The 14963-nt window shown below is 43.8% G+C and overlaps 1 protein-coding gene and 1 long non-coding RNA gene across 51 annotated transcripts in view; one reads left to right on the top strand and one right to left on the bottom strand.

Annotated features, from left to right (window-relative positions):
• Window positions 1-7348: 7348 nt before the first annotated feature.
• Window positions 7349-10025, top strand: LOC127929749 (uncharacterized). Of its 50 annotated transcripts, none has more exons than XR_008136012.1 (8): window positions 7570-7903; window positions 7948-8021; window positions 8052-8583; window positions 8628-8819; window positions 8864-9086; window positions 9117-9247; window positions 9283-9317; window positions 9353-10025. It is a non-coding gene; the product is annotated as an uncharacterized LOC127929749 (long non-coding RNA). The 50 variants fall into 50 exon arrangements; XR_008136013.1 differs by lacking the exon at window positions 9283-9317 and adding an exon at window positions 9318-9352 and having other exon boundaries at window positions 8864-9247; window positions 9388-9422; window positions 9453-10025; XR_008136016.1 differs by having other exon boundaries at window positions 8864-9247; window positions 9283-9352; window positions 9453-9487; window positions 9518-10025.
• A 142-nt stretch (window positions 10026-10167) lies between these two features.
• LOC127929747 (PDZ and LIM domain protein 7-like) overlaps window positions 10168-14963 on the bottom strand; it is a 5285-nt gene continuing 489 nt past the window's right edge. Inside the window, exons 2-3 of the mRNA XM_052517997.1 lie at window positions 13361-13476; window positions 10168-10379 (exon numbers count right to left, since the gene is read on the bottom strand). Of these exons, the coding sequence (XP_052373957.1) occupies window positions 10293-10379; window positions 13361-13476 (203 nt within the window). The 3' untranslated portion in view covers window positions 10168-10292. The remainder of the gene's footprint in view (window positions 10380-13360; window positions 13477-14963) is intronic.

Genomic DNA, 14963 nt, shown 5'->3' with positions numbered 1-14963 from the left:
CTCTTCCTGGGGTTTATTATGGATCCCCATTAGCTGCTGTCAAGGCAACAGATTCTCTTCCTGGGGTTTATTATGGATCCCCATTAGCTGCTGTCAAGGCAACAGATTCTCTTCCTGGGGTTTATTATGGATCCCCATTAGCTGTTGTCAAGGCAACAGATACTCTTCCTGGGGTCTGTCAAAATTAAGGCAGTTAAACACTTTTAAAAACATTACAATACATTCATAAAATAATTCCCAACACAATAAATGTGATGCCCTCAGGCCCATTCTCCACTACCACACATCTACAACACAAAATCCATGTGTACGTGTGTGTATAGTGCGTATGTTATCGTGTGTGTGTGTATGTTTGTGTTACTTCACAGTCCCCACTGTTCCATAAGGTGTATGTTTTACCTGTTTTTAAATCTCATTCTACTGCTGCATCAGTTACCTGATGTGGAATAGAGTTCCATGTAGTCATGGCTCTATGTAGTACTGTGGAATAGAGTTCCATGTAGTCATGTCTCTATGTAGTACTGTGGAATAGAGTTCCATGTAGTCATGGCTCTATGTAGTACTGTGGAATAGAGTTCCATGTAGTCATGGCTCTATGTAGTACTGTGGAATAGAGTTCCATGTAGTCATGGCTCTATGTAGTACTGTGGAATAGAGTTCCATGTAGTCATGGCTCTATGTAGTACTGTGGAATAGAGTTCCATGTAGTCATGGCTCTATGTAGTACTGTGGAATAGAGTTCCATGTAGTCATGGCTCTATGTAGTACTGTGGAATAGAGTTCCATGTAGTCATGGCTCTATGTAGTACTGTGGAATAGAGTTCCATGTAGTCATGGCTCTATGTAGTACTGTGGAATAGAGTTCCATGTAGTCATGGCTCTATGTAGTACTGTGGAATAGAGTTCCATGTAGTCATGGCTCTATGTAGTACTGTGGAATAGAGTTCCATGTAGTCATGGCTCTATGTAGTACTGTGGAATAGAGTTCCATGTAGTCATGGCTCTATGTAGTACTGTGGAATAGAGTTCCATGTAGTCATGGCTCTATGTAGTACTGTGGAATAGAGTTCCATGTAGTCATGGCTCTATGTAGTACTGTGGAATAGAGTTCCATGTAGTCATGGCTCTATGTAGTACTGTGGAATAGAGTTCCATGTAGTCATGGCTCTATGTAGTACTGTGGAATAGAGTTCCATGTAGTCATGGCTCTATGTAGTACTGTGGAATAGAGTTCCATGTAGTCATGGCTCTATGTAGTACTGTGGAATAGATTTCCATGTAGTCATGGCTCTATGTAGTACTGTGGAATAGAGTTCCATGTAGTCATGGCTCTATGTAGTACTGTGGAATAGAGTTCCATGTAGTCATGGCTCTATGTAGTACTGTGGAATAGAGTTCCATGTAGTCATGGCTCTATGTAGTACTGTGGAATAGAGTTCCATGTAGTCATGGCTCTATGTAGTACTGTGGAATAGAGTTCCATGTAGTCATGGCTCTATGTAGTACTGTGGAATAGAGTTCCATGTAGTCATGGCTCTATGTAGTACTGTGGAATAGAGTTCCATGTAGTCATGGCTCTATGTAGTACTGTGGTAATAGAGTTCCATGTAGTCATGGCTCTATGTAGTACTGTGGAATAGAGTTCCATGTAGTCATGGCTCTATGTAGTACTGTGGAATAGAGTTCCATGTAGTCATGGCTCTATGTAGTACTGTGGAATAGAGTTCCATGTAGTCATGGCTCTATGTAGTACTGTGGAATAGAGTTCCATGTAGTCATGGCTCTATGTAGTACTGTGGAATAGAGTTCCATGTAGTCATGTCTCTATGTAGTACTGTGGAATAGAGTTCCATGTAGTCATGGCTCTATGTAGTACTGTGGAATAGAGTTCCATGTAGTCATGGCTCTATGTAGTACTGTGGAATAGAGTTCCATGTAGTCATGGCTCTATGTAGTACTGTGGAATAGAGTTCCATGTAGTCATGGCTCTATGTAGTACTGTGGAATAGAGTTCCATGTAGTCATGGCTCTATGTCGTACTGTGGAATAGAGTTCCATGTAGTCATGGCTCTATGTAGTACTGTGGAATAGAGTTCCATGTAGTCATGGCTCTATGTAGTACTGTGGAATAGAGTTCCATGTAGTCATGGCTCTATGTAGTACTGTGGAATAGAGTTCCATGTAGTCATGGCTCTATGTAGTACTGTGGAATAGAGTTCCATGTAGTCATGTCTCTATGTAGTACTGTGGAATAGAATTCCATGTAGTCATGTCTCTATGTAGTACTGTGGAATAGAGTTCCATGTAGTCATGTCTCTATTTAGTACTGTGGAATAGAGTTCCATGTAGTCACGGCTCTATGTAGTACTGTGGAATAGAGTTCCATGTAGTCATGGCTCTATGTAGTACTGTGGAATAGAGTTCCATGTAGTCATGGCTCTATGTAGTACTGTGGAATAGAGTTCCATGTAGTCATGGCTCTATGTAGTACTGTGGAATAGATTTCCATGTAGTCATGGCTCTATGTAGTACTGTGGAATAGAGTTCCATGTAGTCATGGCTCTATGTAGTACTGTGGAATAGAGTTCCATGTAGTCATGGCTCTATGTAGTACTGTGGAATAGAGTTCCATGTAGTCATGGCTCTATGTAGTACTGTGGAATAGAGTTCCATGTAGTCATGGCTCTATGTAGTACTGTGGAATAGAGTTCCATGTAGTCATGGCTCTATGTAGTACTGTGGTAATAGAGTTCCATGTAGTCATGGCTCTATGTAGTACTGTGGAATAGAGTTCCATGTAGTCATGGCTCTATGTAGTACTGTGGAATAGAGTTCCATGTAGTCATGGCTCTATGTAGTACTGTGGAATAGAGTTCCATGTAGTCATGGCTCTATGTAGTACTGTGGAATAGAGTTCCATGTAGTCATGGCTCTATGTAGTACTGTGGAATAGAGTTCCATGTAGTCATGTCTCTATGTAGTACTGTGGAATAGAGTTCCATGTAGTCATGTCTCTATGTAGTACTGTGGAATAGAGTTCCATGTAGTCATGGCTCTATGTAGTACTGTGGAATAGAGTTCCATGTAGTCATGGCTCTATGTAGTACTGTGGAATAGAGTTCCATGTAGTCATGGCTCTATGTAGTACTGTGGAATAGAGTTCCATGTAGTCATGGCTCTATGTCGTACTGTGGAATAGAGTTCCATGTAGTCATGGCTCTATGTAGTACTGTGGAATAGAGTTCCATGTAGTCATGGCTCTATGTAGTACTGTGGAATAGAGTTCCATGTAGTCATGTCTCTATGTAGTACTGTGGAATAGAGTTCCATGTAGTCATGGCTCTATGTAGTACTGTGGAATAGAGTTCCATGTAGTCATGGCTCTATGTAGTACTGTGGAATAGAGTTCCATGTAGTCATGGCTCTATGTAGTACTGTGGAATAGAATTCCATGTAGTCATGTCTCTATGTAGTACTGTGGAATAGAGTTCCATGTAGTCATGTCTCTATTTAGTACTGTGGAATAGAGTTCCATGTAGTCATGGCTCTATGTAGTACTGTGGAATAGAGTTCCATGTAGTCATGGCTCTATGTAGTACTGTGGAATAGAGTTCCATGTAGTCATGGCTCTATGTAATACTGTCCTCCTCCCATAGTCTGTTCTGGACTTGTGGGATATGCATGGATAACCGAGCTGTGTGCTAGTATTATTTAAACAGACAGCTCAGTACCTTCAGTTTATCAATACCTCTTACAAAAACAAGTAATGTGAGGAAGTCAATCTCTCTTCCCCTTCTGAGCCAGGAGAGATTGACTTGCATGTCATTAATGTTAGCTCTCCGTGTACTTTTAAGGGTCAGCCGTGCTGCCCTGTTCTGTGCCCTGTGATAGTTTGATACAATGTTGAACATCACAAGCAAGTGAAGACCGATAGAAAGGGAGGAGGACAGACGGAGAAGCGAGATGAAGGTGATTGAAAGAAGCAGAATTTTCATCCGCATATTTTCGACTGTTTTTAATTGTCGGCTTTAAGGCCTATCTAAGGCCTATTTTACTTAGTTGTTGATGGGAGTTTAGGCCTACGCCTACTGCTGCATTTGGCCTATAGGCTCTCTGCGTTCCATGCTCTCATTTCTTTAGCAGCCAATTGGATCAATAGTAACATATTTACCTTTTAGACATTTTACTTCAGATTTTTTTTACGATTAACCACGTGACAATGCTTTAGAAACGAAAGCGGTTCATTATTGTAACATGTATACAGTGGGGCAAAAAAGTATTTAGTCATCAATAATTTATAAATATACTTTTATAATAAACTTTTGTTATTGACCAAATCCTGGCTTAAATATTTATTTTCCACCATAATTTGCTAATAAATTCATAAAAAAATCCTACAATATGATTTTCTGGATTTTCCCCCCTCATTTTGTCTGTCATAGTTGAAGTGTGCCTATGATGAAAATTACAGGCCTCTCTTATCTTTTTAAGTGGGAGAACTTGCACAATTGGTGGCTGACTAAATACTTTTGTTTGCCCCACTGTATATAAAATAGACTATTCATAACCGCCAAACAGATCGGTAGAAATGGTCGGACACATTGTACGCTTTCCTCAAAATTGAAACTCCCGATCATAGGAGGTTCGTCGAAAAACAGCCTGTCTAAATGATTTGTTCCGGCGCCGGGTCTGCAGAGGGAAAAGAGAGTATGGAATGCAGACATTTTATTTATTTATTAATTAACTGGTTCTAATACACAATACAGCTCATCTATCAAGGATATCAATTATTCCTCTAAAAACATCTCTAGCGTGTACACATGAATACAGCAGTTTTTCGTTCGAATTTAAGTATTTGTTTTTGTAAAAGCTCAGTGTGCAAAGCTTGAAAAGACACTTGGTATACAATACTTTAATACAACAACCATTTTTATTTATTTTTTTAAATTCCATAATTATAATCCTATTGTTCTTGGAGCAGAAGTTGACGTTAGTGGGGGAATCAGACCATTAGGTTGACATGGTGTACAACTGTAGGAATGGGTTCATGTCTGACAAGAATCATCTCAGCCCTCTGCAAACAAACAAATACATTACTAAATTATTTGGTTTCAAACACACCCAACAAATAACTACTTCACAGGCCTCTTGTGAGACTTGAGCTCTATTCAAAAAGGTGTTGCTGAAGCCTTACAGATTTCAAGTTTTTTTTAAAGGTAATTTGATATTGAGCCGATATATACAGCATTTACCATGTAGTCTCCGCCAAAAAAAAAAAACAGTTTGGAACATTGCTTTTAAATGTAATTAACGTTGTAAAGATGAATTTCAAAGATTGGGATTACAGATAGATACAGTATTTGGTTCAATACATAAAGCCACTTGTATAGAATGACTCCCAGGACAACAATGACTACAAATCCCAGGACAACACAATGACTACAAATCCCATAAAAAAAAAAAGTTAGGGTCAATTAGTTGTAACGATATTCTAGAAATGTTCTGTGAGATCTCACTTCCATAGTTTAAACTGGATTTGACCCCCAGCCCTGTAAACAAGCCATAGTTTATTTCCATAAATAGTACATTGATAGTGACGCTTCAAAATACTAAATCATTTTTATGATTTTACTATTCTAATTTAAACGAATCAATTACTAATATAGCTGTCGTGAAGTGAAGTATTCTGGGATCAATATGGAGTGTTCTACAGTGTCTATAGTGACTAGTGCAATATGGTCTGTGTCCTAAAGTACTCCCTATTTCCTTTATATAGTGCACTACTTTATAAAGGGAATGGGGCATAGGGAATAGGGCCCTGGTCTAAAGTAGTGCACTATATAGGGAATAGGGCCCTGATCTAAAGTAGTGCACTATATAGGGAATAGGGCTCTGGTCTAAAGTAGTGCACTATATAGGGAATAGGGCCCTGATCTAAAGTAGTGCACTATATAGGGAATAGGGCCCTGGTCTAAAGTAGTGCACTATATAGGGAATAGGGCTCTGGTCTAAAGTAGTGCACTATATAGGGAATAGGGCCCTGGTCTAAAGTAGTGCACTATATAGGGAATAGGGGCCATTAGGGCCCTGCTCTAAAGTAGTGCACTATATAGGGAATAGGTCTCTGGTCAAAAGTAGTGCACTATATAGGGAATAGGGCCCTGATCTAAAGTAGTGCACTATATAGGGAATGGGGCTCTGGTCTAAAGTAGTGCACTATATAGGGAATAGGGCCCTGGTCTAAAGTAGTGCACTACATAGGGAATAGGGCCCTGGTCTAAAGTAGTGCACTATATAGGGAATAGGGCCCTGGTCTAAAGTAGTGCACTATATAGGGAATAGGGTCCTGGTCTAAAGTAGTGCACTATATAGGGAATAGGGCCCCTGGTCTAAAGTAGTGCACTATATAGGGAATAGGGCCCTGGTCTAAAGTAGTGCACTATATAGGGAATAGGGCCCTGGTCTAAAGTAGTGCACTATATAGGGAATAGGGCTCTGGTCTAAAGTAGTGCACTATATAGGGAATAGGGTCCTGGTCTAAAGTAGTGCACTATATAGGGAATGGGGCTCTGGTCTAAAGTAGTGCACTATATAGGGAATAGGGTCCTGGTCTAAAGTAGTGCACTATATAGGGAATGGGGCTCTGGTCTAAAGTAGTGCACTATATAGGGAATAGGGCCCTGATCTAAAGTAGTGCACTATATAGGGAATAGGGCCCTGGTCTAAAGTAGTGCACTATATAGGGAATAGGGCCCTGGTCTAAAGTAGTGCACTATATAGGGAATAGGGCCCTGGTCTAAAGTAGTGCACTATATAGGGAATAGGGCTCTGGTCTAAAGTAGTGCACTATATAGGGAATAGGGCTCTGGTCTAAAGTAGTGCACTATATAGGGAATAGGGCCCTGGTCTAAAGTAGTGCACTATATAGGGAATAGGGCCCTAGTCTAAAGTAGTGCACTATATAGGGAATGGGGCTCTGGTCTAAAGTAGTGCACTATATAGGGAATGGGGCTCTGGTCTATAGTAGTGCACTATATAGGGAATAGGGTCCTATTTACACAGGTGCACCTTGTCCCAGAGACATTAAAAGGCCACTCTAAAGTTGAGGGAGAGGCAGGCAATTGGCCTGCTGCCCGAAGGAATGTCCAGCAGAGCAGGTGCTGGAGAATTGTATCTTTATTTCCCCATAAGATGGCCTCCAACGTCGTTTTTTGTGAATTTGGCAGCACGTCCAACCGGACTCACAACCGCAGATCACGTTTAACCATGCCAGGACCTCCACATCCGGCTTCTTCCCGCGTGGGAAGGGGGACGGACGTGATGAAACCCTATTGTGGGAAAAAATTAATCTGATTGGCTGACGGCCGATGCAGTCCCATGGCTGCATCCCTGCCCAGTCATGTGACATCCAATGATTAGGACCCAATTAATTATTTTCAAATGACTGTATATCAGTATAGCAGTAAGGTTGCCCATTACCATCAGTAAGGTTGCCCATTACCATCAGTAAGTTTGCCCATTACCAACAGTATAGCAGTAAGGTTGCCCATTACCATCAGTAAGGTTGCCCATTACCATCAGTAAGTTTGCCCATTACCATCAGTAAGGTTGCCCATTACCATCAGTAAGTTTGCCCATTACCAACAGTACTGCAGTAAGGTTGCCCATTACCATCAGTAAGGTTGCCCATTACCAACAGTACTGCAGTAAGGTTGCCCATTACCAACAGTACTAGAGTAAGGTTGCCCATTACCATCAGTACTAGAGTAAGGTTGCCCATTACCATCAGTAAGGTTGCCCATTACCATCAGTAAGGTTGCCCATTACCACCAGTAAGGTTGCCCATTACCACCAGTAAGGTTGCCCATTACCACCAGTAAGGTTGCCCATTACCAACAGTAAGGTTGCCCATTACCATCAGTAAGGTTGCCCATTACCATCAGTAAGGTTGCCCATTACCAACAGTAAGGTTGCCCATTACCAACAGTAAGGTTGCCCATTACCATCAGTACAGCAGTAAGGTTGCCCATTACCAACAGTACTAGAGTAAGGTTGCCCATTACCAACAGTAAAGCAGTAAGGTTGCCCATTACCATCAGTACTAGAGTAAGGTTGCCCATTACCATCAGTACTAGAGTAAGGTTGCCCATTACCATCAGTACTAGAGTAAGGTTGCCCATTACCATCAGTACTAGAGTAAGGTTGCCCATTACCATCAGTAAGGTTGCCCATTACCATCAGTAAGGTTGCCCATTACCATCAGTAAGGTTGCCCATTACCATCAGTAAGGTTGCCCATTACCACCAGTAAGGTTGCCCATTACCACCAGTAAGGTTGCCCATTACCACCAGTAAGGTTGCCCATTACCAACAGTAAGGTTGCCCATTACCATCAGTAAGGTTGCCCATTACCATCAGTAAGGTTGCCCATTACCAACAGTAAGGTTGCCCATTACCATCAGTAAGGTTGCCCATTACCATCAGTAAGGTTGCCCATTACCAACAGTACAGCAGTAAGGTTGCCCATTACCAACAGTAAGGTTGCCCATTACCATCAGTAAAGTTGCCCATTACCACCAGTAAGGTTGCCCATTACCAACAGTAAAGTTGCCCATTACCATCAGTAAGGTTGCCCATTACCACCAGTAAGGTTGCCCATTACCAACAGTAAGGTTGCCCATTACCAACAGTAAGGTTGCCCATTACCAACAGTACAGCAGTAAGGTTGCCCATTACCAACAGTAAGGTTGCCCATTACCAACAGTACAGCAGTAAGGTTGCCCATTACCACCAGTAAAGTTGCCCATTACCACCAGTAAGGTTGCCCATTACCAACAGTAAAGTTGCCCATTACCATCAGTAAGGTTGCCCATTACCACCAGTAAGGTTGCCCATTACCAACAGTAAGGTTGCCCATTACCAACAGTAAGGTTGCCCATTACCACCAGTAAGGTTGCCCATTACCACCAGTAAGGTTGCCCATTACCATAGAGTAAGGTTGCCCATTACCAACAGTACTGCAGTAAGGTTGCCCATTACCAACAGTACTGCAGTAAGGTTGCCCATTACCAACAGTACTGCAGTAAGGTTGCCCATTACCAACAGTACTGCAGTAAGGTTGCCCATTACCATCAGTAAGGTTGCCCATTACCACCAGTAAGGTTGCCCATTACCACCAGTAAGGTTGCCCATTACCATCAGTACTGCAGTAAGGTTGCCCCTTATATTACCATCAGTACTGCAGTAAGGTTGCCCCTTATATTACCATAAGTACAGCAGTAAGGTTGCCCCTTATATTACCATAAGTACTGCAGTAAGGTTGCCCCTTATATTACCATCAGTACTGCAGTAAGGTTGCCCCTTATATTACCATAAGTACAGCAGTAAGGTTGCCCCTTATATTACCATCAGTACTGCAGTAAGGTTGCCCATTACCATCAGTACTGCAGTAAGGTTGCCCCTTATATTACCATCAGTACTGCAGTAAGGTTGCCCATTACCATCAGTACTGCAGTAAGGTTGCCCCTTATATTACCATAAGTACTGGAGTATAGAGGGCATCAAACGAAGCAGAGACTAAGAGGGGATTTTAAATGAAGTCGGTAGTGGAGCGATAGTTAAATGTAACATCTTAGAAAATGACACACTAAAATGGTTGTTTCAACTTTGAAGACACTTAAAAGACAGTTAATGTGAAATGGAGCTCAGTGTGATATTTTACCAAACTAACAGCTGCTGCCCAAACAGTTGAACTGACTAGACACATTGCAGTAAAGAATGACTTGTCAACACCAGTGGTTAGCATCACAATCACAGAGGGAGAATGACACATATATATATATATATATATATATATATTCATATTCAGTGGTTCACTGGTAATACATGAGACATACAGCATTGAGCTAAGGCTTGAAATGACTCCGTTTGTAATAACACTACAACATGATACTAGAGTAACCTGCAATGAGGAACAACAGCTGAGAAACTAGGCAGTTCGTTGGAAAAAGGTTGACATCAAATTCCTTCAGATCTTAGACTAAGAGACCAGGAAGTATGGCTGACAGCGGAGGGAGCCAGTAGGAGGGAGCCAGTGGGAGGGAGCCAGCACAGGATGCATTTGAAAAGTCCAGGGATAGAAGTATATGGGAACACATCTTTAGCTGAGCGATAGTGAGCATCTGAAAAGCTGTCTGGTTTGCAGTGGAGTGGAGAGTGACTGGAGCTGTGCGATGCGGAGGTCTTCAGGGTTCAGAGAATGGTTCCTGTCCCCTCTGAACCACCCCCTCCCTCTCAGACGGGAGCAAAGGCATGGCCTTTACACAGCGGCTTATCCTTCTTAGAGTAGAAGGTCTTTCCTTCCAGGTTGATCTGGCAGAACTGAGAGAGGAGAGGAAGAGGGGGAGAGAGAGAGAGAGAGAGAGAGAGGTGAGATGACAGAGACAGGCAGAGAGTAGGTTCAGGAGAAACGTAGGATGGAGCAGGTTCAGGAGAGACAGCCAGAGAGACGTAGGATGGAGCAGGTTCAGGAGAGACAGGCAGAGAGACGTAGGATGGAGCAGGTTCAGGAGAGACGTAGGATGGAGCAGGTTCAGGAGAGACAGGCAGAGAGACGTAGGATGGAGCAGGTTCAGGAGAGACAGGCAGAGAGACGTAGGATGGAGCAGGTTCAGGGGAGACGTAGGATGGAGCAGGTTCAGGAGAGACAGGCAGAGAGACGTAGGATGGAGCAGGTTCAGGGGAGACGTAGGATGGAGCAGGTTCAGGAGAGACAGGAAGAGAGACGTAGGATGGAGCAGGTTCAGGGGAGACGTAGGATGGAGCAGGTTCAGGAGGTTCAGGAGAGACGTAGGTTGGAGCAGGTTCAGGAGAGACGTAGGATGGAGCAGGTTCAGGAGAGACGTAGGTTGGAGCAGGTTCAGGAGAGACAGGTAGAGAGACGTAGGTTGGAGCAGGTTCAGGAGAGACGTAGGATGGAGCAGGTTCAGGAGAGACAGGAAGAGAGACGTAGGATGGAGCAGGTTCAGGAGAGACGTAGGATGGAGCAGGTTCAGGAGAGACAGGAAGAGAGACGTAGGATGGAGCAGGTTCAGGAGAGACGTAGGATGGAGCAGGTTCAGGAGAGACAGGAAGAGAGACGTAGGTTGGAGCAGGTTCAGGAGAGACAGGAGAGACGTAGGATGGAGCAGGTTCAGGAGAGACGTAGGATGGAGCAGGTTCAGGAGAGACAGGAAGAGAGACGTAGGATGGAGCAGGTTCAGGAGAGACGTAGGATGGAGCAGGTTCAGGAGAGACAGGAAGAGAGACGTAGGATGGAGCAGGTTCAGGAGAGACAGGAAGAGAGACGTAGGATGGAGCAGGTTCAGGAGAGACGTAGGATGGAGCAGGTTCAGGAGAGACGTAGGATGGAGCAGGTTCAGGAGAGACGTAGGATGGAGCAGGTTCAGGAGAGACAGGAAGAGAGACGTAGGATGGAGCAGGTTCAGGAGAGACGTAGGATGGAGCAGGTTCAGGAGAGACAGGAAGAGAGACGTAGGATGGAGCAGGTTCAGGAGAGACAGGAAGAGAGACGTAGGATGGAGCAGGTTCAGGAGGTTCAGGAGAGACGTAGGATGGAACAGGTTCAGGAGAGACAGGTAGAGACGAAGGTACAGTTGAAGTCGGAAATGTACATACACCTTAGCCAACTACTATTTCTGACATTTAATCCGAGTAAAAATTACCGGTCTTAGGTCAGTTAGGATCACCACTTTATTTTAAGAATGTGAAATGTCAGAATAATAGTAGACAGAATTATTTCTTTCAGGTTTTATTTCTTTCATCACATTCCCAGTGGGTCAGAAGTTCACATACACTCACTTAGTATTTGGTAGCATTGCCTTTAAATGGTTTAACTTGGGTCAAACATTCCGGGTAGCCTTCCACAATAAGTTGGGTGAATTTTGGCCCAATTCTCCTGACAGAGCTGGTGTAACTGAGTCAGGTTTGTAGGCCTCCTTGCTCGCACATGCTTTTTCAGTTCTTTCCACACATTTTTCTATAGGATTGAGGTCAGGGCTTTGTGATGGCCACTCCAATATCTTGACTTTGTCTTTAAGCCATTTTGCCACAACTTTGGAGGTATGCTTGGGGTCATTGTCCATTTGGAAGACCCATTTGCGACCAAGACTGATGTCTTGAGCTGTTGCTTCAATATATCCACATAATTTTCCTACCTCATGATGCCATCTATTTTGTGAAGTGCATCAGTCCCTCCTGCAGAAAAGCACCCCCACAACATGATGCTGCCACCCCCATGCTTCACCGTTGGGATGGTGTTCTTCGGCTTGCAAGCCTCCCCCTTTTTCCTCCAAACATAACGATGGTCATTATGGCCAAACAGTTCTATTTTTGTTTCATCAAACCAGAGGACATTTCTCCAAAAAGTCCGATCTTTGTCCCCATGTGCAGTTGCAAGACAGTGTCTTTTTTATGGTGGTTTTGGAGCAGTGGCTTCTTCCTTGCTGAGCGGCCTTTCAGGTTATGTTGATATAGGACTCGTTTTACTGTGGATATAGATACTTTTGTACCTGTTTCCTCCAGCATCTTCACAAGGTCCTTTGCTGTTGTTCTGGGATTGATTTGCACTTTTCACATCAAAGTACGTTCATCTCTAGGAGAACCAGTCTCTTTCCAGTCTCTTTCCTGAGCGGTATGACGGCTGCGTGGTCCCATGGTGTTTATACTTGTGTACTATTGTTTGTACAGATGAACGTGGTACCTTCAGGCGTTTGGAAATTTCTCCCAAGGATGAACCAGACTTTGGAGGTCAACAATATTTTTCTGAGGTCTTGGGGAAATCAAAAGAAAATCAGCCATGATGTCAAGCAAAGAGGCACTGAGTTTGAAGGTAGGCCTTGAAATACATCCACAGGTACACCTCCAATTGACTCAAATGGTGTCAATTAGCCTATTAGAAGCTTCTAAAGCCATGATGGAATTTTCTGGAATTTTTAAAGCTGTTCACAGGCACAGTAAACTTATTGTATGTAAACTTCTGACCCACTGTAATTGTGATACAGTGAATTGTAAGTGAAATATTGTGTCTGTCAACAATTGTTGTAAAAATGATTTGTGTCATGCACAAAGTAGATGGCCTGACCGACTTGCAAAAACTATAGTTTGTTAACAAGAAATGTGTGGAGTGGTTGAAAAATGACTTGTAATGACTCCAACCTAAGTGTAGGTAAACTTCCGACTTCAACTGTAGATAGAGGTGTCATAGACCGAGGTAGAGATGAATGGAGATGGAGGTAGACAGTTAGAGATTAATGTAGATAGAGGTGACATAGACAGAGGTCCAGGGGAATCAGGAGACTTACAGCGCAGACAAAGCAGGTGTCGTGCCAACTGTATCCCAAGGCCTCTAGGAAGCGGTCCCCAGCATCGATCTTAAAGTCACAGCCATGACACTTAGTACCAAACATCTTCTCATAATCTGCAGGGAGATGGGGGGGGGGTGAGAGAGGTTAGTGGTAGAAAGGAGGAGGGGAGAGGTTGAGAGTTACCATATTCATCAGCAGAACTTTTTTTTTCCCTTGTAAGGTTTTGGTCTGAGAAGATCAACAGCAGATCAAATAAGAACGAAAGGGAAGGGATGACATCAGTGATGTTCCTGCATGTGGGGAAGGGATGACATCAGTGATGTTGCTGCATGTGGGGAAGGGATGACATCAGTGATGTTGCTGCATGTGGGGAAGGGATGACATCAGTGATGTTGCTGCATGTGGGGAAGGGATGACATCAGTGATGTTGCTGCATGTGGGGAAGGGATGACATCAGTGATGTTGCTGCATGTGGGGAAGGGATGACATCAGTGATGTTCCTGCATGTGGGGAAGGGATGACATCAGTGATGTTCCTGCATGTGGGGAAGGGATGACATCAGTGATGTTGCTGCATGTGGGGAAGGGATGACATCAGTGATGTTGCTGCTGCATGTGGGGAAGGGATGACATCAGTGATGTTGCTGCTGCATGTGGGGAAGGGATGACATCAGTGATGTTCCTGCTGCAGGTGGGGAAGGGATGACAGTGATGTTGCTGCATGTAGGGAAGGGATGACATCAGTGATGTTGCTGCATGTAGGGAAGGGATGACATCAGTGATGTTGCTGCTGCATGTGGGGAAGGGATGACATCAGTGATGTTGCTGCATGTAGGGAAGGGATGACATCAGTGATGTTGCTGCATGTAGGGAAGGGATGACATCAGTGATGTTGCTGCATGTAGGGAAGGGATGACATCAGTGATGTTGCTGCTGCATGTGGGGAAGGGATGACATCAGTGATGTTGCTGCATGTAGGGAAGGGATGACATCAGTGATGTTGCTGCTGCATGTGGGGAAGGGATGACATCAGTGATGTTGCTGCTGCATGTGGGGAAGGGATGACATCAGTGATGTTGCTGCATGTAGGGAAGGGATGACATCAGTGATGTTGCTGCATGTGGGGAAGGGATGACATCAGTGATGTTGCTGCTGCATGTGGGGAAGGGATGACATCAGTGATGTTGCTGCTGCATGTGGGGAAGGGATGACATCAGTGATGTTGCTGCTGCATGTGGGGAAGGGATGACATCAGTGATGTTGCTGCTGCATGTGGGGAAGGGATGACATCAGTGATGTTCCTGCTGCATGTGGGGAAGGGATGACATCAGTGATGTTCCTGCTGCATGTGGGGAAGGGATGACATCAGTGATGTTGCTGCTGCATGTGGGGAAGGGATGACATCAGTGATGTTGCTGCTGCATGTAGGGAAGGGATGACATCAGGTGATGTTGCTGCTGCATGTGGGGAAGGGATGACATCAGTGATGTTGCTGCATGTGGGGAAGGGATGACATCAGTGATGTTGCTGCATGTGGGGAAGGGATGACATCAGTGATGTTGCTGCTGCATGTGGGGAAGGGATGACATCAGTGATGTTCC

The sequence above is a fragment of the Oncorhynchus keta genome, chromosome 4 (assembly GCF_023373465.1).
Source record: "Oncorhynchus keta strain PuntledgeMale-10-30-2019 chromosome 4, Oket_V2, whole genome shotgun sequence".
Classification (NCBI taxonomy): domain Eukaryota; kingdom Metazoa; phylum Chordata; class Actinopteri; order Salmoniformes; family Salmonidae; genus Oncorhynchus; species Oncorhynchus keta.
Note: the sequence above shows the minus strand (reverse complement) of the source record. Positions and strands in the feature narration are given on the sequence as shown.